Genomic DNA, 25591 nt, shown 5'->3' on the forward strand with positions numbered 1-25591 from the left:
TGTAAACAAGCTGTTTTTTCTTCTTTTTTTTGTCTTCAGTGCCTGTTGTGGAGCAAACTTCTCCAACAGACGTGTGAGGTGAAGGTCACATGACCCACATAGCCGGCACTGATAGGTTACTTGCGCTGTAAAGTTGAATGATGTCGCTGTTTTTCTGCGTCTCACATGAACAAAATACTGAAATTGAAATCGAGTTTTCAAACAACAGATAATAAGTGCGACATTATTTCATTTTGTCACACTTTGACGGACATCATGTGACTCATTTACTGTATATTTTGCTATAAAATCCTCTAATATCATAGTCATGTGTTTGTCAGTCAGTCACCCTTCACTCAAAACATCTTCCTGATTTCCTCTCAGTTTACAACCCTACATGTTTAACAGTTGTGTTTTCTGACACTGATGATCATAGATACAGTTAAATATTTCTGCTGATGGAAAGTGAAGAGAGATGCCAATAATCTGCTTTTTGATGTTGGTGATGAAATTATATTTTGATACCAGTTGCTACTGGTTTTGTAACTGGAGTTATCAGTTAGGTTGCTGATGCTGTTGTTTGGGTGGTTTTGAACAGTTGAAACAGTTTTATTCTATTTTATTTAAGTTTGATATAAAGATCAGTTCAGTGTAGAATATGTGCTGTATGACGACACATATACATACACAATATAAAATTAAATTATACTATGATAGAATATTTTATCCATATTGTTACAGAGTTATTATGTCGATGGTGTTGATAATGCTGTTATTGTAACTACGAATTAGCTTGATGTTGCTAATGCTGTTGTTGCCGCGGCGCCGGAGTCTGTTATTATTGTGTTAACGAGGACGCTGTTGTTGTTGTTGATGAACAAAGCTTCCAGAAATGTAACCAGTGTTTTTTTTTTGTTTTTTTTTTTGCAGGTGCAAAACAGATCAGCTGCTAATTCGGAGCTTCTAGCAGCTTCACCTACGGAGCTGATATTCACACCCAAAACAAAACATCATTTAGACACAATAGAAACTGAAAGAGTGTTTGGTGAAGAGCAATCACTGTTTCAAATAGGAACAACTGAGAACAACAAGAGTCTGACTCAGAGAGAGAGAGAGAGAGAGAGAGAGTGTGTGTGTGTGTGTGTGTGTGTGTGTGTGTGTGTGTGTGTGTGTGTGTGTGTATAATAAGCTCTGCAGAGTAATTTTCCAACCCCTGTTGATCACACAGTAAGACACAGCGAGCCGCTGAGAGAGACTATATTCCCCACTTGGATTTAGACAAGTGTGTGTGTGTGTGTTTGTGTGCACTGTGTAGTTTTTCTTTTTTTTTTCACTGAAAAGTGTTCATCAATATAGAAGAAATAAACTTGTGATTTTCTTTGGTGATAAGTTCGGAGGTAGAGTAGCTGTTATTAATGAAAGGCAACGCTGCAACATGTGAGGGTCAGAAGATGAAATAGAACAAATATTAACTGCAGTTTATGTTCAGTTTGCCAGGATGAGAAGCTTAAATCACATAAATCACATCTTAATGCATAAGTAGCACATAAATACAGGATGTGTCTATTTTGATTTTACTGTAAATTCATTAAAATACATTTAAAAAAATAACATGTTTTGTCATGAACTTAAGAAATGACACTTGCTCTCTTAAGTTGACGAGGTCGCTTGCAGATTTGAGTTTATTAAGCACATTTTGAAACGGTTTCCTTATGAGAGTTGTAGCAGTCTGTGTTGAGGTTTCACCCCCACTGATACCTCATTCAGACAGCAGACACCTGTCACGATCTTTAAGAGTTTATTCCTTTTCCAGAAGATGCTTCTGTTGCGTTGAGGACTTTTTAATGGGGCGTCCATTGTCATTGTAATGCATAGTGGTCACTACAGTGGACAGCTATTCAAAAGCCGTTTTCTTATATATGCATGGGGTTTTAATGGTATAGCTGCTCATCAGCCAACACAGTGGACTCTAGTGTGTCGTCCCATACGCTGCCATCCATTGACCGGCCTTTGTAAGTGCAACACAAATTTCTCAAAACAAAGATGGCCGCCTGCCAGCCGGAAATGCTCAGCAGCTGAGGAACATCTTGCCAATCCTTCTATAATAACAGACCTTTGCAGGTAAATAACATTTTGTCACATGTAACAACTAAGGAGTAATACAACTGTTAAAATTTCCAAGTATTGATTTCACGTTGGGAGAAAATGACGATTAATCATCTGTCCACTAAGTTGGACAAACTCCTTGAAAAATGCGTGTTTTTTCATGTCTAAAGAGGAATAAAAACACTGACTGTTATCATAATTCATGCATGAAAGGGTTAATGGAGGTGTTTCCTGCTAATGGTGTCCAAAACGTCTTAATTCTCAAAATGCTTTCTTCATTTCTAATTAATATCTCTGTGATGAACTGAAGCTTTTGTGAGAGTTGAGTAAGGAAGATGTTTTGTTGTTTTGTTTCATGCTCTGACCTTCTTTGATTAATTTTTCTTTCCTATGCTGTTGATCTTATTCATTATTTTCATTTGCCAACATGAGTCATCTTTCTCTGTCATTGTGTTTTCTAGACCGTCTCAGATTGCTTCTTATTCATTTTAAGGGCAGTGACAGCTTGTACTAAGAAGTTTTTGACCTATGACACCGTTCATACACACCATCTCTCATTCTGGCTTCATACTGTATTGTTTTGCAGTGTTTTAAGAGATCAGACAGCTGTTATCTTGCAGTTCTTGTTACAACTTTAACAAGCGGACATAACAGGAGAAACTTTAAACACAGATCCGCTCCTGAACGAGCCCCGCATGGGTCCCCGATGCTAATTTGCATATGTATGTGTTTGTACAAAAGGTATTGAGTCGTTGGTATAGCAGCGACTCTCCCTCCTGAGTGGAAACACTACTTTAGCTGAACTCTGGCAGGTAAAACCAGCCCATTAGACGATGAAGAGGGGGCGATAATAGGACCCCTGACCGGTGAAATGTGCAGTTAGCGTCGTGTTCGGGTAGAAAACGGCAGCGATTATGAGTCCGCGGTTAGTTCAGCGGAGAGAAACAGAGAAGGAAAGGAAAGAGGGAAGATGTATGAGGAGGACAAAGAAACGTTTCAAGAAACAGCGAGTGTGTTCGGTTCCTACGGAGCCGAGCAGCACGACGCTCCACTGATGTGCAGACACATAACTGGCTCATCAAAGCTTAACATCTCTCATCAGTTCAGTTCTCCATCTTTCTTTGATTCTGTAGTTTTCAGAGTCCCAGGAAACGTGTTTGAGCTCTGTGCATCTCGCCGTGTTTGTGTAATTGCTTGTATGTTTTCAGTATTTCGAGGGACTTTGTTTATGCTGTATGTGTCGTCCGATGGCTGAGTGTGATTCTTAATATGCTTTTGTTTTATTTATATGCTTTTTAAAAACTTTTCAGCTGATTTTAAACTTGAGGAACCGATCGATGCTTCTCGATACCTCGCAACCTTTATTTTTATTCCTTTTGTTTTCTGTTAACTTAAATAATGCCAGCTTAATGTAACTTTTCCACAATATATATCTGAGGAAACATTTGTCAGAAGTCGCCATCGTTCTGCTGGAAAAACACACTGAGTTGTTTTGAATTTATTAAAGTGATAAAAACTGTGGAGACGGGGAAATAAACACAGCACAAATGTTACCGAGGAACATTTTCACACATATGTAAATGGCATATTAATGCCGACAACATTAGCGATCGCTTGAGTTGAGAGAATTTTTACTGCTGTTAGCTTGAGGAACTTTTAAAAAACTGAACATAAAACTGCAGGAAGGTCATTGTGGTCACAACAGTGACCAAAAGGAAGAAAACATCGTTAGTCAGCCAATTACAGGCTTATCTCATTTGTAGACTAACTATGTTAAGTTACTACAAGAATATAATATTATAAAAGATAATAAAAATCTGATGAATAATTCAACAGTTGTCTGTGTAAAAGTTTGTATATAGAGACACATTTAGAGAGATCTACTGTATCTCCAGGGCAGCCGTGAGATATTAAACTTGAAGTTTAAAAGATGAGAAAATATGCAAATTTTATAATTTGCTTGATACAAAAAGTGACCTTATTCTTCCTAACGACACTTATTTTCTTTGTCACTTTAACCCCAAAATTTGCTGTCAAATCTAAATCATTTATTTTGTTTCTTTATTCATCGAGGCTACAAATTGTGTATTTAAGCTCCTCTCTCTCTCTCTCTCTCTCTCTCTCTCTCTCTCTCTCTCTCTCTCTCTCTGGAAAAAAATGACAAAAAATAATAATGACAAAGCAATAAATAAAGGAAGAAAACAAAGAAGAGATGGATGAAGAGAGAGATGGAAAAAGACGTGATGTGTAAAGACAGACTGAGAGACGAGAACAAAGGAGAGAAAAAGATTCAGAGAGAGAGAGAGAGACAGAGAAAATGAAAAAGAGAAAATAAGCAAATAAGAGAGATAAAGAGAGGAGGAGAGCAAATGAAACAAAGAGAGAGAGAGAGAGATGTTGTTTTAGGGGACTCAATTAACCAGACTCTGTGTTTTTCCCCTGCAGGTTGAAGTGGTGACTGGGTCCTGACTCCTGCGTTTTAGAGAGTAGATGGGAAAAGGACGGATGAAAAAGATATTTTAAAGTGTTAATTTCACCCGACAGACGAGAAAGAACGTCTAATTTTTCTCTCCGTGTTTTTGTCTGTTATTCTCTTTACTGAGGACACGTGTTTCATGTTTTAACTTCTGCACAGATTTATGATTTATCCACATTAATCTGTTCTTTCGAGGGTAGATTTTTAAGACGAGAAAGAAGAAATTATACATTTTACACGTTTGGAAGATAAACCTGATAAGTTAAAGATTAATAATAAGAATGTTTTTCTTTATTTGTCTTTCCATCTCGAGACACGAGACACTCACTCTTTGACCTTGAACGACTGCATAAAAAACGACAAGCCGCTGCCAAATAATCCACAACACGAAAGACAAAAGCTAATTTACAACCTCTTTATTTTCTTCGTCGTTTGGGTTGCGTGTGCGTGTGCGTGTGTGCGTGTGTGTGTGTGTGCGTGTGTGTGTGTGTGTGTGTGTCCGCTCTGTCATAAATTCTTCATAAGGCCAGGACAGTTCAGAGGCGAGGCACAAGACATCAATTCCAGTTAATTCCCAATTTGTGTCAGAGCAGCAGATGCCGACGCCAGCACTGATAGGCCTGTTAATATGCTACTGAGACGCCATGTTGGAGAGGAGGAGGAGGAGGGGGAGGGGTGGGGGGTGGGGGGGGGTGGGTGGATGGATGGAGGAGAAGACGGAGAAGGAGAGACCGTTGATGTGTAGTGAAAATCTTGGCTAAAAAAAAGAGGGGAGGGAAGACAGAAAGGAGGACAGAGACAGAGGAAATGAAGAATGAAGAGGAAGACAAAAAAAGAGGATGAAAGAGGGAGATGGAGTAGAGTAAGAGAGGGAGAAGAAGAGGTGGATGACAGAGAGAGTGAGGGAAAAAAGAAGAAAGGGAGGTAACAGAAGAAGGAGAAGAGAAAGAGGAAGAGGAAGAAGGGAAGAAAGGAGGAAAGAGGGAAGTTTAAGGAAGTAAAGAGTAAAGAAGAAGTTGAGAGAGAGATGCACAGCAACAACAATAATAACAACTGTGATAATAATAGAAATATGACTAATAATAATAATAATAATAGTAGCAGTGGGAGTCTGACTGATATATTATTATATATGACATCATTAGATTATTAATAGTGAAGCATCAGTGTTAGAGCAGCATGTTACTGTTGTAGCTGCTGGAGGTGGAGCTAGTTTACACTACTTTATATACAGTTAGCTAGTTTAGTCCAGTGGTTCCCAACCTAGGGGTCGGGCCCCTCCAAAGGGTCAGCAGATAAATCTGAGGGGTGGTGAGATGATTAATGGGAGAGGAAAGAAGAAAAAACAAAGTTCTGATACACAAATCTGTTTTCAGTTTTTGGACTTTTTCTCTAATCTTTGATTTGTTGCTGAAATATTGGATCATTTGAACATTTATTGAAATGAAAGCATGTGAGAAGTTTAGAGGGAAAAATCACTATTTGGTGGAGCTGTTAACAACTCATAGACATGTGAAATGTGACCCCGACTACACACTGCTTTTTGTAAGACGTCAAAAGACAAAAAGGTTGGAAACCACTGGTTTCATCTTTAACAATGTGTTGTATTTTAAAAGCTTGTTATATTATCTATTGTGTCAAATCTTCATCTGAAAAGTAACTAAAGCTGTCAAATAAATGTAGTGGAGTAGAAAGTACAATATTTCCCTCTGAAATGTTACAGCAGGGTTGTCCACATACTTTTGGCCAAATATAGTAGCGATGAGGAGGATGAATGAAAGAAAACAGAAGAGAGAGAGAGGAAGAGAGGGGAGATTAAAAGTGATTGCTTCACTGACATCCTGCTCTGTCACTACCCAGAATCCCTCTGTTCCTCAATGACACACACACACACACTTTGATACGTGTGTGTGTGTGTGTGTGTGTGTAACAGTATTCTCAGTCCAAATGTCTCTTTGTCAGTAATAGAAGTTTAATCACAGTCTGGTTACTGTGGCGGAAACACACACGGCGACGGAGAGAGAGAGAGAGAGAGACGACTCATCTGTTGCTGTTGTTTAATTTCTAAAATGGAATCTGTTTCAGCGAGGTTGATACATATGTTAATGCACACACACACTTCCAATAGTGTTGAATTTGCGATAGGTTGAGTGTGTGTGTGTGTGTGTGCACGCCATTAGGGACTACAAGGAGACACACACACACACACACACACACATACAGATGGCGTTTGCTCCTCCGCTGCTCTCTCTCTCTCTCTCTCTCTGTTTGTGTGAACGAGCTCGATGCGTCGACGTGCGGCGCTCGGGTTGACAGGAGACGGTTTTGTTTCTTCGGAGGAACAAAGTCATATCGTCACATTTCAGCCTCCTGATGAGCCGCCGCCAGCTGTCACCACCGCCGCCGCCGCTGCTAGACCTGGAATTAATCACCACGCCCCAGTGAGGTTAAAAAATAAATAAATAAATAAAAAAATGGCGCCGACGTGCCCATCAGCAAGGCACACATCACTTCCTGAAGCCTTCAGAGGAAGTGAAAACTGTGTTGTTTGCTAATATTCAGCGGTTTAAATCACTTATAGATTCTGGAACAATTTTAGAAGAATTGAACGACTACGATGAAGAGTTTCATTCCTACAGCTCTGAGTTGAGCCTCCGACGGGCTTCTTCTCCATGGCAACGTCAGCTGAGGCTCATGGGTAATATATACAGTGACAGGTCATCTTTGCAGAACAGGTGCTACGCAAAGTTTTTTATTAATAACACAATTTTTTTTTTTTTTGCTCCTTGTGCTGTTATGTTTTATAATTTTATTTTTATTTTTTTCTGTTAAAGTGAGTAAAATGGATTTTCTCATTAACGGTTGTTTTGATCATGTATGTGATAACTGCACACATGAGACAGTCAAATATCTCAGCTGATGCATAAGATAACATCAATATGGGCATCTAGATATAGTATAAATATAGTTGTCAAATATAGTAATGTGGCATATGACGATAACTTGAATATTAAAGGAACATTCTGGTATATTTTCCTTAAATGTGGCTGATAAACGTTTCACAGACTTCTTGTTTCTCTGAATCTCTACAACAGAGGCGTCACGTGCAAAGTTAGCCTGACCCATAGAGTCACCATGGCCACGTTTATGGGAGGTTCAAAAATACCAGACTTTTCCCAGTACAGTATGTGGTCGGACTCAATTGATTCCCATTGTTGTCTGTCCACCATCCAGAGCACACAGAGCTAAATCTGTATGAAACCACAGAGGAAAAAGCTCAACACCCACTTCCTGTCCTGTGCCATGAAGCATTACTATCAAACAAACTGCAGAGTTTACATATCTATCTATCTATCTATCTATCTATCTATCTATCTATCTATCTATCTATCTATCCATCTCGTTACGTTCCTCCACACAGTTAAAGGCCACGGTGGCAGCAGGGCTCCTTAATTGAGACGACACTAATTATCATCTTCATGTTGGAGATTAGATCAGTGCTGATTAGCCTAAAATTAGCCACACCACCCACACACACACACACACACACACCCACACACACACACACACACACACACACACACTCCTGTCTCAACAGAAATATCAGTGTGATTCTCAAGATAACATCTCTGTGTTTGGCTCGTCTCCAAGACACCACTGTTGCTCTCCTGTATTTCTGAAACTTGACTCTTTGTATGAGTGTGTGTGTGTGTGTGTGTGTGTGTGTGTGTGTGTGTGTTACCTCCAGCTGTCTCCACGTGTGTGTCAGGTTGTGTATTTTGCGGTGGAAGTTGCTCGGCAGTTCGGTCCCGCTCCTCTTCAGAGACTCGGCTCGGCCCAGCAGGCTGGTCTTCCTGCTCTCCATCATCATCAGCTCGATGTGGCTGCTCTGTAGACACACAGGACACACACACACACACGTTACACAACTCAGAGGAGGTATTTCACTATTTTTATGACAAACAGGTTTGACGACTGTATGTTTATGAAACACACTTTAGATGTTTTTCGCCAAATGATGTTTAATTTTAGAAAAAGTGATTAGTTTTCCTCCAGAGCTCCACAGCAGCTTCTACAGAAACATAACAATAAACTCATACATGAGCCACGACACTGATTGGTTGAAATTATAACTGACTCCGCCCCCTTCATTTGCATATCACAACTGAAGACCAAATCTAGAAGTGAAACATCCGATTCAGACATTTGTTTTTTCCAGTTGTAACTGAATTCTTTGACGATTCCGACCTCAGCAGAAATTAATGATTAATTAATGAATTATTGCTTTTGTTATATAAGTATTTTTGGGGTATATAACAGTAACATTGCAAACAAAGCAGCTTCTGACTTGTAGGGAGCATTTCTACATATGTTCAACTCAGTTTTTGGGACATTTTAAAAATATATAAATAACAGAAAATCACAAAAAGCATAATATGTCCCCTTTAAATATTGAAAAAGTCAATGCTAGTAATGCTAGCAATGTATTGTAGTTTATACACACAGAGGAAAAACATTGCAAGTGAGCATAATCCAGGCAGTAATTATGTTTCCTGCAAAACATATTTGGCAAAGCAAATACTTGTATTTACAGATCTTTCGATGGATGTTCTGATCTTTTATTTTTCACCATGACTCTCAATTTTAGTCTAAATCCATTATGTAACTCCTGTGAGTCCAGTAGAGGTGTGCCCGAATACAAATACAAATAGTTATTCGGCAAAGCACAAATAGTCGGTTTCTTACAAATATTTTAAAAATTATTTGTTTTCGGGAAGAAAAAAAAAAAACAAGGGGAGTCACATCCACCTGCTACATGACGCACATTTTCCTAATTTCACTCCTGGAGCTACTTAATTTTCTAAAATTGAAAGCGTAATAAAAACAAAAACAGTATTTTTAAGCCTCTTTCCACTATTATTCGAATACAAATACAAATAATTTTGCTGCCTCAACAAATACAGATACAAATACAAATACTGGGCTCTCTGCAGCTGCTGTATTTCATGCAGAAAGCCTGCAGATGGTGAGTATTTGATACTCTGAGATGGATTTTTTCAGAGGAGTAGTCCTTTAACTGCTCTGTCAAAATAAGACCGGATCTTTTTTATTTTTATTTTGTTGTGTGCAGCTCGTCTCTTGATGAAATGTTTGAGGGATTCACAGGAGTTTCCAGCAGATTTCACTCGCCTGCTTTTGACCACTTTAAAGCTGAAACTCCTCCGTCGCGCCTCCGCAGCTCCGCCGACGCGCAGGAATCAAAACAACAGCAGCAGCAGCACTTGACGGCAGACTGCAGACTTCTTTATGAAGAGAGATTTTTTAAAGAAATGTTCCATTTTGTATCACCGAGCGTCGCTGAATATTTTTCCTTCCCTTCTGGTTTGTGCTTTTTGTTTGAGCGCTTGTGGTTTGGGGAGCGAAGGAGTTGCAGAACAGTTTTTCTATTTTTGAATAGAAAGAAGTGACTCTTTAAGTTACTGTAGTGAAACATTTTGACAGAGAACAACATTAAAAATCATGTTTTCAGCTGCAGTCGCCCACATAATGTGACTGTGATTGTTTATATCCTAAAATCTCAAAGTATCACCGTTATTTCCAGTTTCCAGTGACATGCTGTACATCTGAATTAGTTCACTTCAAGCAAACTTAACCCCCTTATTTCTAAAGTGCAAGTTGACTTTCAGAGCTGTGCATCAACCTGTGCAGCTGCATCAATCTCATCCACGGCTGGCACCTTTTTTTTCGAGGCCGTTTTTCCCGCCTACAAAGCTCCGATTGTTTCTCCAAGCAGGGAGGGAACCTGCCGTCAGCGAGCACGACACCAGAAATATATGAACCGCAGAGAAAAATTAAAGATGTGATGTAATGATTCAGAGGTTTAGAGGTTATCAGAGCTGAGTCAAGTCTTTGAGATGTGACTTGCAGGTCAAAAATAAAGTATTTAAACCAAATAATTATTCTTTAATGGAAACAACGTTGACTTTTCATCTCAACATCTTCATACTATGCTGCTATTTTTGAGTTATTGCATGATTTTTGCAAAACTTTTGCAAACCAAAGACAAAACTGCATCAATAACTACATCTAAACATAAAGTTATATATATATATGTATGACTATATATCAGTAACTTTATCAATAATTATTGTACTTCATCTGTTAAACACAAGTAGAAAATCCACCAACAGTCATTTTATTTTATTTGACTTTTCTTACATACTTCAGATATTTCTGTTTTTGTTGAAGGACCTCAGTTTTGTTCCCATATTGACTGAATGTTGTATAATTATGGAGATATTGATGTATTTTTACCTTGATCTACAGAAAGAGAATAAAAATCTGAATCTAAAACTCTTCCTTTAACTTCACGTTTGTGTGTGTCAGCTCTGTCTCTATTCTTTCTGCTTCTCTTTCAACGCGTCCTTGTTGTCTGAATTGTTTTCATTTCAATCTGTCTCGACTCATTTTTCCGCTCTGACCTTTGTTTTTCTTCTGTCTCTCCTCTCCGTCCCCTCGCTCAGACCTCTTGTCCTCATTATCGTCATTTTCTGCGGTTTCATTGCCTTTTTTTCTTGCTTATAACGCTGAATAATTCAAACTATTTTTTCTCCTCTTCTTCCTCTTTTAAAACATTTCAATTCAACCTTTACATGTTCTGCTATTCCTCCCTTCACTGCTCTCTCTCTCTCTCTCATCCTCTTTTATTTTTTTTTGCGAATCCCTTCATCTTTTGCAGCTCTTTCTCCTTTTGTCCTTGTCTCCTCTTTTTCACGTTGGGCACTCCGCTCCTCCGTCGTTCTGATTTGTGGCTCAACACTTCTCTCCGTCTTTATTTCCTGTACTGTAACAGCTCTCTCTCTCTCTCTCTCTCTCTCTCTTGTATTTGCTTAATTCATCCATCTTTTTTTCCCTCCATCACTCTCATCTATCTCCTCTCTCTCTTTCTTTCCTCTTTTCATTTGTTAGTGCAACTCTCCGTCGATGCCTCCATCTTTTTTTTTTTTTTTTTTTGCTTAATTTCCCTCCTCCTCCTCCTCCTCCTCCTCCTCCTCCTCCTCCTCTGTTTTCTCTTTCTCCTCTTTTCATTTTCTGCATCGATAGCTACTTGATTCTACTTTTCCCTTGTCGTTTATCATTACCGCCTGGCGCCATTTGAATATTTAAATGTCTCTTCTCTGACTGTGTGTGTGTGTGTGTGTGTGTGTGTGTGTGTGTTTTTGCTGCGCTGTCATCAGAGAGGCGGCGGCCATTTTTCAACGTCGCCGATTCTGATGGAGATGCTATCGCTCAACGCTTCACGGCCATCCATCCCCTTCACTTAGCTAATAGCCACGCCGCAAGAACAAGGGATCGACGGCATAAAAAAAATAAATAAATAACAAAAAAAAAGAGAGATGAGTGGAAGGTAAATATGTCGGCGTCGCACTCGTCTAACAGTCAGGAAATTATACGATTTATACGCTGATGGCAAATATTGATTTAAAAAAAAAGGGGGGGAAAGGGAGCCGGTGGGGAGAGGGAGGGGTTGTTTTGTTGTTGTTTGTTTGTTTGTTTGAAGGATGCCACTGATCCAAAGTCAAAGAAAAGAGAGAGAGAGAGAGGGAGGGGAGAAAGGAAGATAGACATGCCGATTAAAATGCATGAGATCCGAACTTCCAGATAAGTGCTGAGAGAGGGATCTTGGAGAAACGGGAGGGTGAGAGATGGGAGGGGGAGAAGAGGAGGGAGGAGGGGGGGGGGGGAGAGGGATGCATGGATGGCTAGTTGTGATGTATTCATGCCTCCAGTCAATCTCCATGCAAGGATGGACTGAGATACACAGGCCTGAGGACGGAGAGAGAGAGAGGAGAGAAGAGAAAGGATTGTGTGTGTGAGGGATAAAGAGGAAAAAGAGAAAGAGAGATGAAGGAAGAGAATGAAAGAGAGGACGAGATGCTCGGACACCGGAGACACGACGGGATCCCTTTTCATTGTTGATTGAACCCTGAAAAACTCAGGACGATGTGATCAGAGCTGTAAATTACTGGCTCGACGTAAACGTATCCGTAACGACGGGAAACTGTTTTCAACTTCCTGTGATTAGATGTGAAAGAAAAAGTGAAGAACGACCCAACAGTTGTGAGGAATCATGGGAAAACAGGCGACATGTAGTCGTCAGTAGTTGGCTTGTAATTTCTATAAAGATTTGATGAAAAAGTCATGAATAAAAGTATCGATGCAGCAGTGAAAGAATTCAGATCCTTTACTAGTAAAAACATTTTCCATTAAAAGTAAAAGCCACACATCTTAGGTAAACGTAGTCTAGTAATAGTATTTTTAATGTTAAAGCATGAAAAGGATGGATTTTTACTGCTGATGCATTCATGTTTAAACTTTAGTAATAGATCATGTTTTATAAGTTCATCAAACGTTCTGTCTGTAAAATCTGCAAATATAAAGTTACATAAAATCTCACAACTGTTAAAAGTTAAAGTATTCGAGTAAATGTTCACCAGTCTGTGGTTGAGATTAGATTCTTCTTTTTGTATCAAGTTTGCCTCAAAGATTACAAATTATAATCAAAACTGAAATCAAAATAATCAAAGCTGAAGTTTTGCTGCTTGACAGAGAGGATGTGTGAAGAGACGGAGACGGTGTTGTGTCATTTGTTTGCTTTCACTGAGATTTCGCTAATTCAGAAAACGTGAAAATGACGCGTATCAAAACAAGAGTTTTCTACGGTGGCCCTGAAGTACACATCACGACAACAAATCACAAAACACAACCGCAAAAGCAGACAACACAACTAACTTCTACTGGAAAAGGTAAGGTACCTGCTATCGACAAGGCTTGTTGCTGATTGGACGCTCTCCTATTGACAAGGCTCATCGCTGATTGGACGGATGCACTGTCTGTCTTTTTAACAGGAAGGAGGCGCTGTCCGCCTTCATTTGGGGTCCGTGTAGTCTCCGCCCACAGCTGTGTTGTGCTGCAGTTGTGTTGTCTGCTTTCGTGGTTGTGTTTTGTTATTTGCGGTTGTGTTTTCCTATTTGTCATCGTGATGTGCACTTCAGGGCCACCGTAGTTTTCAGCAGCTGTATTGTGTCACAAGGAGGCAACAGATACTCGTGTATCTGTCTTGAGGGTTTTCAGATCCTGTTTTCACGTCCAAAAAACCAGACAGATGTTTTCAGATTCAGCTGGTTCAGTGTGTAATCTGAATGTGCGAGTAGTGTAGTTAAACCTTTGTTTAACTACCAGATAATCCTTTTCCACCTTTTCCTCTTTGCCGTGTTTTATTTTTTCCTTTTCTTTCTATCATCACCTCGAGGCTCACAGGGCTGTAAAGGACACTCTGACCTCTGGCCTCCTCTTCCTCTCTGACTCCGCCGCCGCCGCCGCTCACGTCGAGCATCAGTTCAGCGTTTGGACAGAAATCATAAAACATCATTTGTGACTAATTTAAACAAATTAGTCGTCGTCTCGGTTCCATATGTCGGATATTGGTTTTTCACAAAAAAGCTGTTTACCTGCGTTTGATCCCTCACGACGCTGAAATGATGAACAGACGTAAACAAAAGCTGACGTCATGTAAATGTCAGAAGAAAGGCATCATTTCAACTAGAGGGATCTTAATATGTGTATTTATTTCAGGAGGAACTTTGTTTTTGTTTTTTTAGTGAGTGAGACTCTAAGAGCCAAACATTAACATACGTTAATTGATTTAATAACTCTTAGCTTAAAATCAAAAATGTGTTCTTCTTTTTGTTCTTTTATTTCAGAAAGTATCTCTGAGCTCATTGAAAATCTGATTTTAAAGGTTTGGCCTATGAGCAGGATTTGTGACATCACAACTAGCTTGTAGCCAATCAGGATCCAGTATGCAACTTAAACAAATGTGATGTGGAAACTTGAAGCCAAATACTGGCTATCAGCAGGTCTCAGTGAGGGGAGTCACATCCACCTGCTACATGACGCACATTTGAACAAGCTTCATGAACACAAATACACTCAATACACTATCTGAGGTTTGCTGAATGGCATTCTGGGAAATGTGAGTGAAGATTAGTTGATATAAAAGCAGACAAAGAAGGTAAAGACTCAAAAACAGCTGGACTGATCTGTAGATTTTTATACGGTAAAGCATGAAATATATTTTGCATCACTAAGTCAAACAAATGAACGTACAGGAAAATAAATTAATGAATAAAATGAAATGACATTTAAATGTCTGAAAACCACATGTGCTGATTATTTGTGAATTATATATGAAAATGTGAACAGACGTACAAATAATGATATTAATTTCAAAAACGCTCATGTCGTCTTTTCATATAATCATAGTTCAGGCTGCGTGAACAATGTTTAACTCACAAAACAAAACCTACAGCTCCAATAACTTAAAGTTGTGATTGTAGTAAATGTCTATAAAAACACATATATTTAAATATAACATATTTAATCACATAACGGAGGTGAGAGATAAAGAGAAACAGCAGAGCTTTCCAAAAAAACACAGAGAAACGAGGGATAAACGCTTGACAAAACAGACGAGAGGGGAAGAGGGGGGAGGAGAGGAGGGGGGTGGAGGGGGGGGGGGGGGGGGGGGAAAATCAACAAGCAATCATAAGTTTAATTTGGTCTCCATATTAATGAGCACGGAGCTGAAATGTCAGCAAAAATGCAGTCATACATGAAAAACATTTAATGCATTTTGAACATTCGTTTCTTTTTTTTCTTCTTCTTCTTCTTCTTCTTCTTCTTCTTCTCTCTTCTCACAGATTCATCTTATCCGCCCAAATGAGAGAAGTTTGTTTGAGGCTGCGTAACGGAACCGTTTTGTGTCGACACGGCAACTAAAGTTCAGGGGGAGCGTTAAGGACGCGTCTTCATCATCATCATCATCATCATCTTCAACATCTGTCTTCTTCTCCTCTGTCTCCGTGTCTCCATCCTCTGAATTCTCCCTTTCTTCTTCTGTTATTACCAAACTAATTCTGTAAATAACTAATACTGATTGATCCGTCCAGTTTTGAGGCTCTGATGTTTAAAATAAATCGCGTCTCTCGCTTCTCCTGTGTTTTTAACAGAATTTTCAGAACTCGTCTCTTCCATCGTCCTCGATTATGATAAATTCATTATTGTTGCTGTCTTTCATTTCCATATCAGTGACACTTCAAAGCATTTTTAAATATAACTGAATCTTACAACCTGGTTGGACTCGTTAAGGGTCCAGCGCCCGTTAGACTCGGCGTTTCCTCTGGTGATGAATGTAAACAGACCTTTCAGTGTCGGATCATACGTGCATCTCGCATCAGACAGTTTGCCTTAAAATGTTCACTTGAAACACGGTTACTACTTCCTCAAAGTTAGGCGACCTTCGTCGTCAGGGCAACAATAAACACCACTTTCCTGACTCGCATTTGCATCTCGCATCTAGCCGTCCACACAACCTGCCTCTTCCTAATAATAATATAATAATAATAATAACAATTACTATTACGGCCACCAGATGGCGTCTGTCACTCAAATGTAACTGTAGGTCGTTTTGTTCGACTGACTTTAGGACCTGTGGCGTTGTTTTTCTGGTCAGGCCTCTAAGATCAGCTGATCAAAAACTTTCAGCCGCTCATTGATCAGACCGTCTTTCCAATTCTTCAGGACTTTATCGATCAGTTTGTTTCTAATGACTTCATATCATTGTTTCCTGTTTCTGTTTTGATTAGAGATTTTTAAAAAGCACTAATTGGCACCATTTTCATATTTCCTCTTTATATTACCATTTTATGGTGTTTAATTTTATTGTCATTAAAAATTTTAATTTTTAATGTGTTTTTAGTATCATTTTAGTATTTCTTATATGCATTTACATATATTTTGCAGCTTTATCGGTTTTAAATTCAAGAGATTCTTTTAATGGCATTCAGTCTGTTTTCTTGCTTACATTTGTGTGTGTGTGTGTGTGTGTGTGTGTGTGTGTGTGTGTGTGTGTGTGCATGTGTGTGTGTGTGTCTCAGTGTCTCCGGTTGAGATGGATGTTCCACCGGCTCTGAAAGAGCAGGAAGTGGCTCTCTGACACCCCATTTATACCGCCAGACACTTCAACCTGTGTGTGTGTGTGTGTGTGTGTGTGTCTGTGTGTGTGTGTGTGTGTGACATCATCCCTCCTCACACTGCCTCCAGTTTACAATAATTACAACCGTATATTCTCTGTATGGTTGTAGCTATAATTTGTTTTTTGAAGACATAAAAGTAAATAACATGTTTATGTTTATATTTTTCTATATTTCTGCGTCAACACTTTAACAAGCTTTTACAAATGATAACTTTTACTAAATCTATTCCCAATGTCCTTCAACATTTATTTTGAAATTTAATAAATGTTCACGTTTTTAACAAATATTACTGACTATTTATATAAAAGGTACTATATGTTTAAACAAATAATTCTCTTATATATTTATGATCATTTTAAATATTTCCACCTTCATGATGATGTCATACTAATAAACGACTGTAACTCGTTAACTCTACATTTTAATTTGAAGTCAAACTGAACTTTGCTTTTCTGTGTCGCTGAGAGTTTTCTGGAAGTTTCTCTTTCACCAAATTAAACCCGTCTGTTTGGACAAAAAGATAAAAAAAAAAAAAAAAAAAAAAAAAAAAAGCAAAAGAGACTTTCTCTCTTCTTTCCAAAACGAGGCGACAACAAAAGACCTGGCAACACGTTTTAATTGTTGCCATGGAGACCAGATGAATGAGCCGTTTGACTGGCCGGTAAAGACGGCTCGCCATTCAGCCTCTCGCAGTGAATCACGTGTGTGTGTGTGTGTGTGTGTGTGTGTGTGTGTGTGTGTGTGTGTGTTTGTGTGTGTGTGTGTGTGTGTGTTTGTGTGTGTGTGTGTGTGTGTGTGTGTGTGTGTGTGTGTTGGGAGGTCATTAGTACAAAGCGAAGAAGGTGAAATTTCTACCAGTCTGCTGAGATTGAGACACAGAGAAGAAGAAAAACTGAAATGAGAGAACAGAGAGAATAAAACAGATGAAGTTAAATGAATATAAATACTAATAACTATCTATTAAAAAACAATAAACATTCCCTCCAGCTATTTGTAGATTTCACCTGAATTCACAGGATTATATTATTAACATATCAGACAATAAAAACTTTGAATTATAAGTTTGTATGTTTACCTCAACAGTGGTAGTTCATGATTTATGTTTTTGGGAGTTATATATGAAGCTTTTCTAGGAAATATTAGTTTGCAAGACTTAAGAAATCTTAATGTCTGGTTAAAGTTAACGTTTCATATTAAAATTTGGCAAAATTTGGTGTGATTTTTGTGATTAAAGGTGCAGTTAAGGTGAATTACATGATGATATTTCAGTACAGATCTCTGTATATGAACATTATTTCTGTATTAATGTGAGACGTGATAGTCGCGTTGTGTCGTCGAGTCCTTAAACTTGAGCATAAAAAGGTGTGATGTCATCGTTAGTGATTTCTTTGCTGTTTTCATCGTTAAAAATGTTTCATTTTACGACTATCCTGCTGGAGTCTCGATATGTTGACTTCATCTGGGTCACTCTTGTGTGTTTTTGCATGTTTGGCGTTGGACCTGCTGCTCTTTATGATTACTTAACTCGGATAAAACATGTATTTTTTCAGTCCAGTAGCTCTAAACGCATGTTGTTTGCTGTCAACCTTCCTGTTTTTATACTAGATAGAACGAGTTATTTTACTTCATCAACCGGAGCTTCAACATCCAACAACAACCTCAGTAACCGTAGTGACCAGCAGGCGGTGAGGTGACGTCATAGTGATGTATGTACGTAACGGTCAGGTATCAAATACTTAATATTCATGACCTCTTAACCTCCTGACCTTTTCCTCCAGCGCCACCTTTACGACAAACTTTACATATTTTAGCTTCAAAGGTTGAATTATCTGTATGTTATTCAGTCTGATGCTTTCATATTGTCAGTATAATGAACTGTACCTGAACCTCTGTTGCTTCTTATCTTATTACAAAAACAAAATATAATAAAGTATGAAATAAATAAATGTGTAAAGAAAACACCGCAGACTGATTCTGATCGATAAACTTGTAAATTATTGATTAAACAACATTTATTTACTGTTAGTTTTATTTGTATGAACTGAATCTTGTTGGCTTGAAAGAGAATGTGAGACATATAGTAGATAGAGATGTGTGTGTGTGTGTGTGTGTTTGTGTGTGTGTGTGTGTGTGTGTGTGTGTGTGTGTGTGTGTGTGTGATGTTGCTTCTGCTTGATGCCAGGTGACCTTTGACCCCACTAGGAACCCTGGGAATTAGTACGAGACGTAGATATATGAGGAGAAGAAAAAGAGGAAAACACACACACACACACACACACACACACACACACACACACACACACACACACACACACACACACACTGTACATATATAAACAGGCTCATATAGAAACCAGGAAAAACAACAACACATAATAAACTGGACGATCACATTATTCACCATCTAAACAAAGAGAGAGAAGCATTAATGCATGTTTGGCAGTTAGTGTGTGTGTGTGTGTGTGTGTGTGTGTGTGTGTGTGTGTGTGTGTGTTTACTTTTATTCCAGCTGAGCAGGTCTGGACTGAAAGCAATCATTAGTGATTAATAATTATCTATAATGATATATACAATGATTTAACAGCAAAAAGAAGGGACATTAAACACGACGTGAGAGACACGTAAAACACAAACAGACACGACAGAATACAGATGAGAGTAAATAAAAGTTAATTCACAGAGAAAAGTTGAGAAAAGAAACTGCTGGATCATATAATTATTGTAGGTTTATGTTCCTGTCATGGTATGTTTGAGTGTGTGTTATAATATGTGAGCTGTGTGGATGTGTTGGGGGCGAATATAAAGGTAAGAAATTAAAATTTCCACCAGATTTTCATGTATTTATGTTCATTTCTCATTTATCTTCCTCTGTTTATGTATGTAAATGGTATAAAAACATCTAATAAATGGTTTATTACACATTATAATGTAGTTATAAGCACATATAAGGGCATTTTATGTGTTTATTAATGTACAGTATCTGTCAGTAATTACCATATCTCCTATGAAGACATTTTATATTATTACAACTGTGTCTGTTTATACAACAGCAAACACTTATAGGTGTCCACAAAATACATGAATGAACTCTTATAACTACATGATAACATTTATGAACAGTTATAGATGAATGAAGCTCTGGCAACATGTTTTTAAATCATAATGTGATGCTAATGAAGTCTCACTGAACTGAAGCTGCTCAGAGATCCTGTAGAGTCCGAAGCCACTTTATGTGTCGACTGAGTCAATTTACTAATTATCTCAGTGGTGTGTGAGTGTGTGAGTGTGTTAACCTCTGACTTATAGTCATACTGGAGTGAGCAGGTGTTGGTCAACAACACTGCCTCTGTTGTTGCCTTTTGCCACCGTGTGCGTGTGTGTTAGAGAGAGGGAGTGTGTGTGTGTGTGTGTGTGTGTGTGTGTGTGTGTGTGTGGGAGGTCAGAATGAAAGAAAGTAAATGAGGAAAACGAGATAAATAGAAAGTCAAAGAGAGAAAAAACACAACTGTAAATTCATTTGAATCACAGAGAGAATCAGGTCTTTACAGACTTTTATTTCTAATTTCCCTGTTTGTTTGTTTTTTTTTTTACATACTGTGTTTTATAATATTTGAGGAAGAAGCTTCACAGTTTTCTGATCTGCTCTTCAGTCAATAATATTAGTCAATACTTTGTACTCATTCTATTGATTTTAAACACTTTGGAGTATGTATTTTTCATATTTTTATTGTAAATTTCCATTGTATATTTAGATTACTTGACTTTTGCAGTACTTGTACTTCCCTCACGTTGTATATTTTTCACCAAGTTAACTCCTCATATAGGAAAAGATGCTCGACAATAACTTTTTCTGTTGTCGTCTCTACAAACTCAACTTTTACTCCAAGTGAATCTGTTGTCTTGATACATTCAGACTGTCCTCCCAAGAAAATAGGTCTTAATTACATTCAAGTGAGAGATGCTCTCTAGTGTTGGTAGAAATCATGAGGAAGTCAGCTGACGTTAATATGTTTATGTGTTTCCATGATCATCCCCGAACCTAAACCATAGAAGAAGAAGCTTTAACCCACCAAACGTCTCTCTAACCTTAATAAAGTGATCATTTTAACACAAACAATGATCTTCCCCTAAACTTAAAGGTTCCTACCAACCGTTTTACACCATTCCACTGATCTACAGGAGGCTGTAATGCAGCAACGCACCAATAAAAGGCAGAGAAGAAGAAGAAGAAAACTGCAAGCTAGTAAACTTGGATTCAACAATGCAGGATTTAAAATACTTCAAGAGTATGAGGAAGGAAATGGATTCAACACATTTGTAGATCACGAGGATACACAAGTGGTTTTTGTGCGTAAACATAAGCAGATGTTAACCACAGCGTCGTTACATCATCATTTCTACAGCTTTAGAAAGCACAGACAGATGATGTCGTCCTGCTGATCACTGCTGATAGAGACGCCAGATTAGAAAACGCCGCTGTGTGTCGTTCAAGAGTCACATGATCAAAGCACGTATCTGCTGGTTCAGAGGACACCTGTCTGTATACCAGGAGACACATGATGGACTCACTCATCATAGACAGATCTCACTCTGGTCGTCACTGTTAGCAGAGAATTATACAGCCAATGATTATCAAATGAAACATATTTAAGATTCAGGTCGGTTCAATCATTCTTCCTCTACACACACACGCTCCTTATCTCTTCCTCATCCTCACATGCATCCTCTCTATATCGCTCCCTCTCTCTCTCTCTTTTTGAGGAGTCAAATAAATGACTTTTAAACACAAAGTCGGTCTCATCATATTAATTTCCATCTTCAATAGAAACAGCAGCAAAACCAGAGGCAGGCAGCGTCCGACCACCTCCTCCTCCTCCTCCTCCTCCTCCTCTTCCTCCACACTTCTATCCCTCCTCTCTTCTCTCCACTACAATGACAGAAATGTAATAGCATGGCTCTCAGCGTGTGTGTGTGTGTGTGTGTGTGTGTGTGTATGTCCACTGGACCGACCATGTAGCCTAAACGACAGACAATCTTTATTCTAATGAAGAAGGTGCCAAGGTCAAACGGAGAGCCGGGTGATGAATGGAGAACACACACACACACACACACACACACACACACACACAAACACACACACACAAACACACACTCACACAAACACATACATCATGTGGCTCACACATTAATTGTGTACCAGAGCTCCCAGTCACTTTGCAACTGCAGTACTGTGTGTGTTGTCATGTTCACAAACTCTGTCTGTATCTCACACACACACACACACACACACACACACACACCTCATGTACACACACACACTTTTAAAAGGAGGTTGGTGTTTTCCCCTTGAGGTGACATTAAACATTATTCTCACTACACACTTTAACACACTACTGGAAATGAAACCTGTTTGCGGGTAAAAGGAAAAACTGCAACGTGTGTGTGTGTGTGTGTGTGTGTGTGTGTGTGTGTGTTCTCCTGCGATCTGTAATCTTTGAATATAAATATTTCATGCTGGTGTTGTGTGTATACAGTACATGTACAGATCACAAGCATGCTTCAGTCTAATCATCTTTTATTTATGACGCCGTTCGAGGCAAAACTTCCATCATGTTTCTGTAAACTTATTTCACAGAGTTCATCCTCATCTCATTATCTCATATCACACTAGACACACAGTTCATATCCGCCGTCTGTCCTTAAAGTCGTGAAAAACGTTTGAGCTTCGCCGTGCAGAATGATGTATGTGCAGATTTTAACACTAGAAGGTTGTTTTCACATTCAGCTGCTGAAAATAGGAAAAAATTTCTAATCGGAAATCTGATTTTAAGGTGTGGACGAACAGGATTTGTGACATCACGACTAGCTTGGAGCCAATCTTGGTCCAGTATGAAACTTACACGAGTGTGATGTGGAAACTTGAAGCCTCCAGTGCACAAACACTGAGAATCTATAGAGCACGTTTCAAAATAAAAGACAGTTCAGTATTAAAGCTGCAAGCAGCGTCGGTCGGGACGTCGCGCTCTGGCCCGTCGGGATCGGATCATTTTGCTTTTTTAAAAATGAGGGATATGTCTTACAAGTGTGGTGTGCTTTTATTTTGAAAGTTTGATTGACATGTGTACTGTCAGGTGTGTAGAGACAATAAGTAACTGCAGCTGGACATAGAAAAATACATTTGAATGGAGAGTGTGAGTGAACCCACACCTTTTTGAACATTTACTGCTTCCACATAGTTTTAGATACAAACTTCATTTGAACTTTAAATGAATCACGAGACTTTGACCTACAAATCTTGAATTTACATCTGTTTTCTATCTTTTATTGTTTTTGAGATATTAGAGTTTTAAAGTCCTGTGATTTTATAATGAGTGTGTATTGCGGGATGTTTCAGGGGAGTGACATCACCAGGAGCAGTTGGAGAGGAGGATTTTAGAGTACACTTTTTTGTGAAATATCCTCATAAATCCCATGACTTTGGTCAAATCTAACATTAAAAATCATATTTTTTTAGTGGGAAATTTCGTGGCGAATCCATTGATACAGGTTTGAAAGCGGTCAGACTTATAGTTTAGACGTCAGAAGCCTCTGTTTTACTTGTAGTCCTCTGCCTTTTTTGGGCTCGGTTCCTAATAATAAAAGAAAAGCTGTTACTGACTCTGACCAGTGGAACACATATTAGCAACTCACAGCGACGCTATTGGTCAAAAACATCACATGTTATCTGCAGATTATGAGCGAACTGATCTGTACGTTATTCTTAAATAACGTATATTCACTATTTACTTTAACTGTCTACTATTCTATCACCAGAATGCTTCCTGCCTTCTTTTTTTTTTTTATAAAAACTTTGAATTTGTTTGAGTTTGTGCTGCCGCTGATCGTTTTGTCAGACGCGTCGCCGCTCGTTGTTTTTTGGGGGGAAAAACTCTGCGAACGTGTTTACAGCCAACCTTGGCCTGACATTGGCTCCATGCTTGTTGTCAAACTGCTTTTATTTCTATATGAGATTCCTGCTCATTTCTCTGTGTGTGTGTGTGTGTGTGTGTGTGTGTGTGTGTGTGTGTGTTAGCATCAGGTTTCAGTCAGACGGCGTTTCCTGGGAAGCTGAGGGTCTCAAGAGAGAAGACATACAAAGAGAGAGAGAGAGAGAGAGAGAGAGAGAGAGAGAGAGAGAGAGAGAGAGAGAGAGAGAGAGAGAGAGAGAGAGAGAGAGAGAGAGAGAGAAAGGGGGGAAAGTTGGCGAGATGCTGCTGAGTCGTGTCTCTTTGTTCTAAAGCAGATATATCCCCGACTTTATCAAGACTGACAGAACAAACGCACAGGAAACAGCCTCCCACAGGACACATAATCCACTCACACACACACACACACACACTCACACACACACACACACACACGCATGCACACAGATGAGAGAGACAGCGAACACACAAAGACACACACACACAGAGGGCTGAGAACGTGAACACACGCACAGAGGTGAGACACACTGTCAAGGTTTGACGATGCACACATCAACACACACACACACAACTTTGAGAATACGTGTGTGTGTGTGCACTTTTAGAGGACACAAACACACACACACACACATGTTTAAATACACACATGTACACACATTGCTGACAAGAACAGCAAACATATAAACATGTTGCTATGGCGAATGTGACATGACGACGTGTTGCCATGGACCAGAAGTGTTTCTACCAGAAGTTTCTAAAGTGAAACGCAAACAACAAGGTCAAAAACAAAAAAACAAAAATCAAAAACAAAAAGAAAAGACAAAAAGCAACGAAACAAAAAGTGAATTTATCCTTTGTGTTTATTTATTTATGTCTTATATGTATTATTTCATATATCAACCTATAAAAAGTCATTATGATGAAATTGATAATGAGAGACTAACAATGTTTTTTATGTTTTCAACAAAAGATTTCATCAAAAGAGTGCAGCTAATAGTGATGTCAAATAGTTCACATTTACACTCTGTTTCCTGTTTGTTTACTTTTAGAGTCAAACCTGAACTTCCAGATTTTGCTCCAGAAGTAAGAAAACCTCATTAAAAATCCTGCTGACATTCTAACTATGCAGATAAATAAAAATCCAGCCTCAACAGTAGGTCATGTGACTCGCTTCATATGTTTAGATAAGATGATCTAATATCACTTTTTATTCAAATATTTATGTTTTTAGCTGCCTTTAACAAACATTGTTCCCAGTTAATTGCAGGCTAAATGTCACAGTTTGACAGAGGAGACGAGTCCGTCAGTTGTTTTTTTTCAGAAAGACCAATTAAAGAAACGCTGCATTCAATTACTGAAGCTAGTGGAACAGAGGCTAATTAGCTAATTCCTTCTAAGAATCGCTATTTTTTAAGGTATTCGTTTCTCTTTTCATCCATTTATTAATTTTTAGTCAGCTACGTTGCTCTCCAGGTGAAGTCTGACATTGGTGACATTATTGTGGATTAACAGTTAATCCACTACATCCCTCCTGGTGGTCTGGTGAGTCTCATACCTCGTCTCCTGCCTGCTGTTTCTATCAACACTTACTGTATATCTGAAGTATCGCAGGCAGAATGCATCACGTCTGCCCTGCTGTCACCTCTCACAGGTGTTTTTATTCAATTTCATGATCGTTTGCTTCAGTTGATTTGTCCAAGGAGAATAATCTTGTAATTATTAAACCTCGTCTGGGGTCAGTTGTGTAGTTTCTTGTGTAGTTTGTCAAAGTTTGTCACTTTGTTTAAGACGAGTCTAATTAGAGACGGAAGAAGTCAGGCGGACAGGAAAAGGATTTTGAAAAGTACAGGAGGATGTTTTGTCTACATACAGAGCACGAAAACACATAAACATACGCATGAAATCACATAAAAGCTGACTGAAGGACTAAAGCTATAGAAAATACACACACACACACACACACACAC

At 38.7% G+C, this 25591-nt stretch overlaps 1 protein-coding gene across 3 annotated transcripts in view; it reads right to left on the minus strand.

Moving 5' to 3' along the window:
• akap6 (A kinase (PRKA) anchor protein 6) overlaps window positions 1-25591 on the minus strand; it is a 238062-nt gene that overhangs the window by 50085 nt on the left and 162386 nt on the right. For all 3 annotated transcript variants that reach the window (XM_042389345.1, XM_042389343.1, XM_042389344.1), the window contains one exon: window positions 8304-8450. In XM_042389345.1, the coding sequence (XP_042245279.1) occupies window positions 8304-8450 (147 nt within the window). The remainder of the gene's footprint in view (window positions 1-8303; window positions 8451-25591) is intronic.

This window comes from Thunnus maccoyii, chromosome 16 (genome assembly GCF_910596095.1).
Source record: "Thunnus maccoyii chromosome 16, fThuMac1.1, whole genome shotgun sequence".
In the NCBI taxonomy this organism is placed as follows: Eukaryota; Metazoa; Chordata; class Actinopteri; order Scombriformes; family Scombridae; genus Thunnus; species Thunnus maccoyii.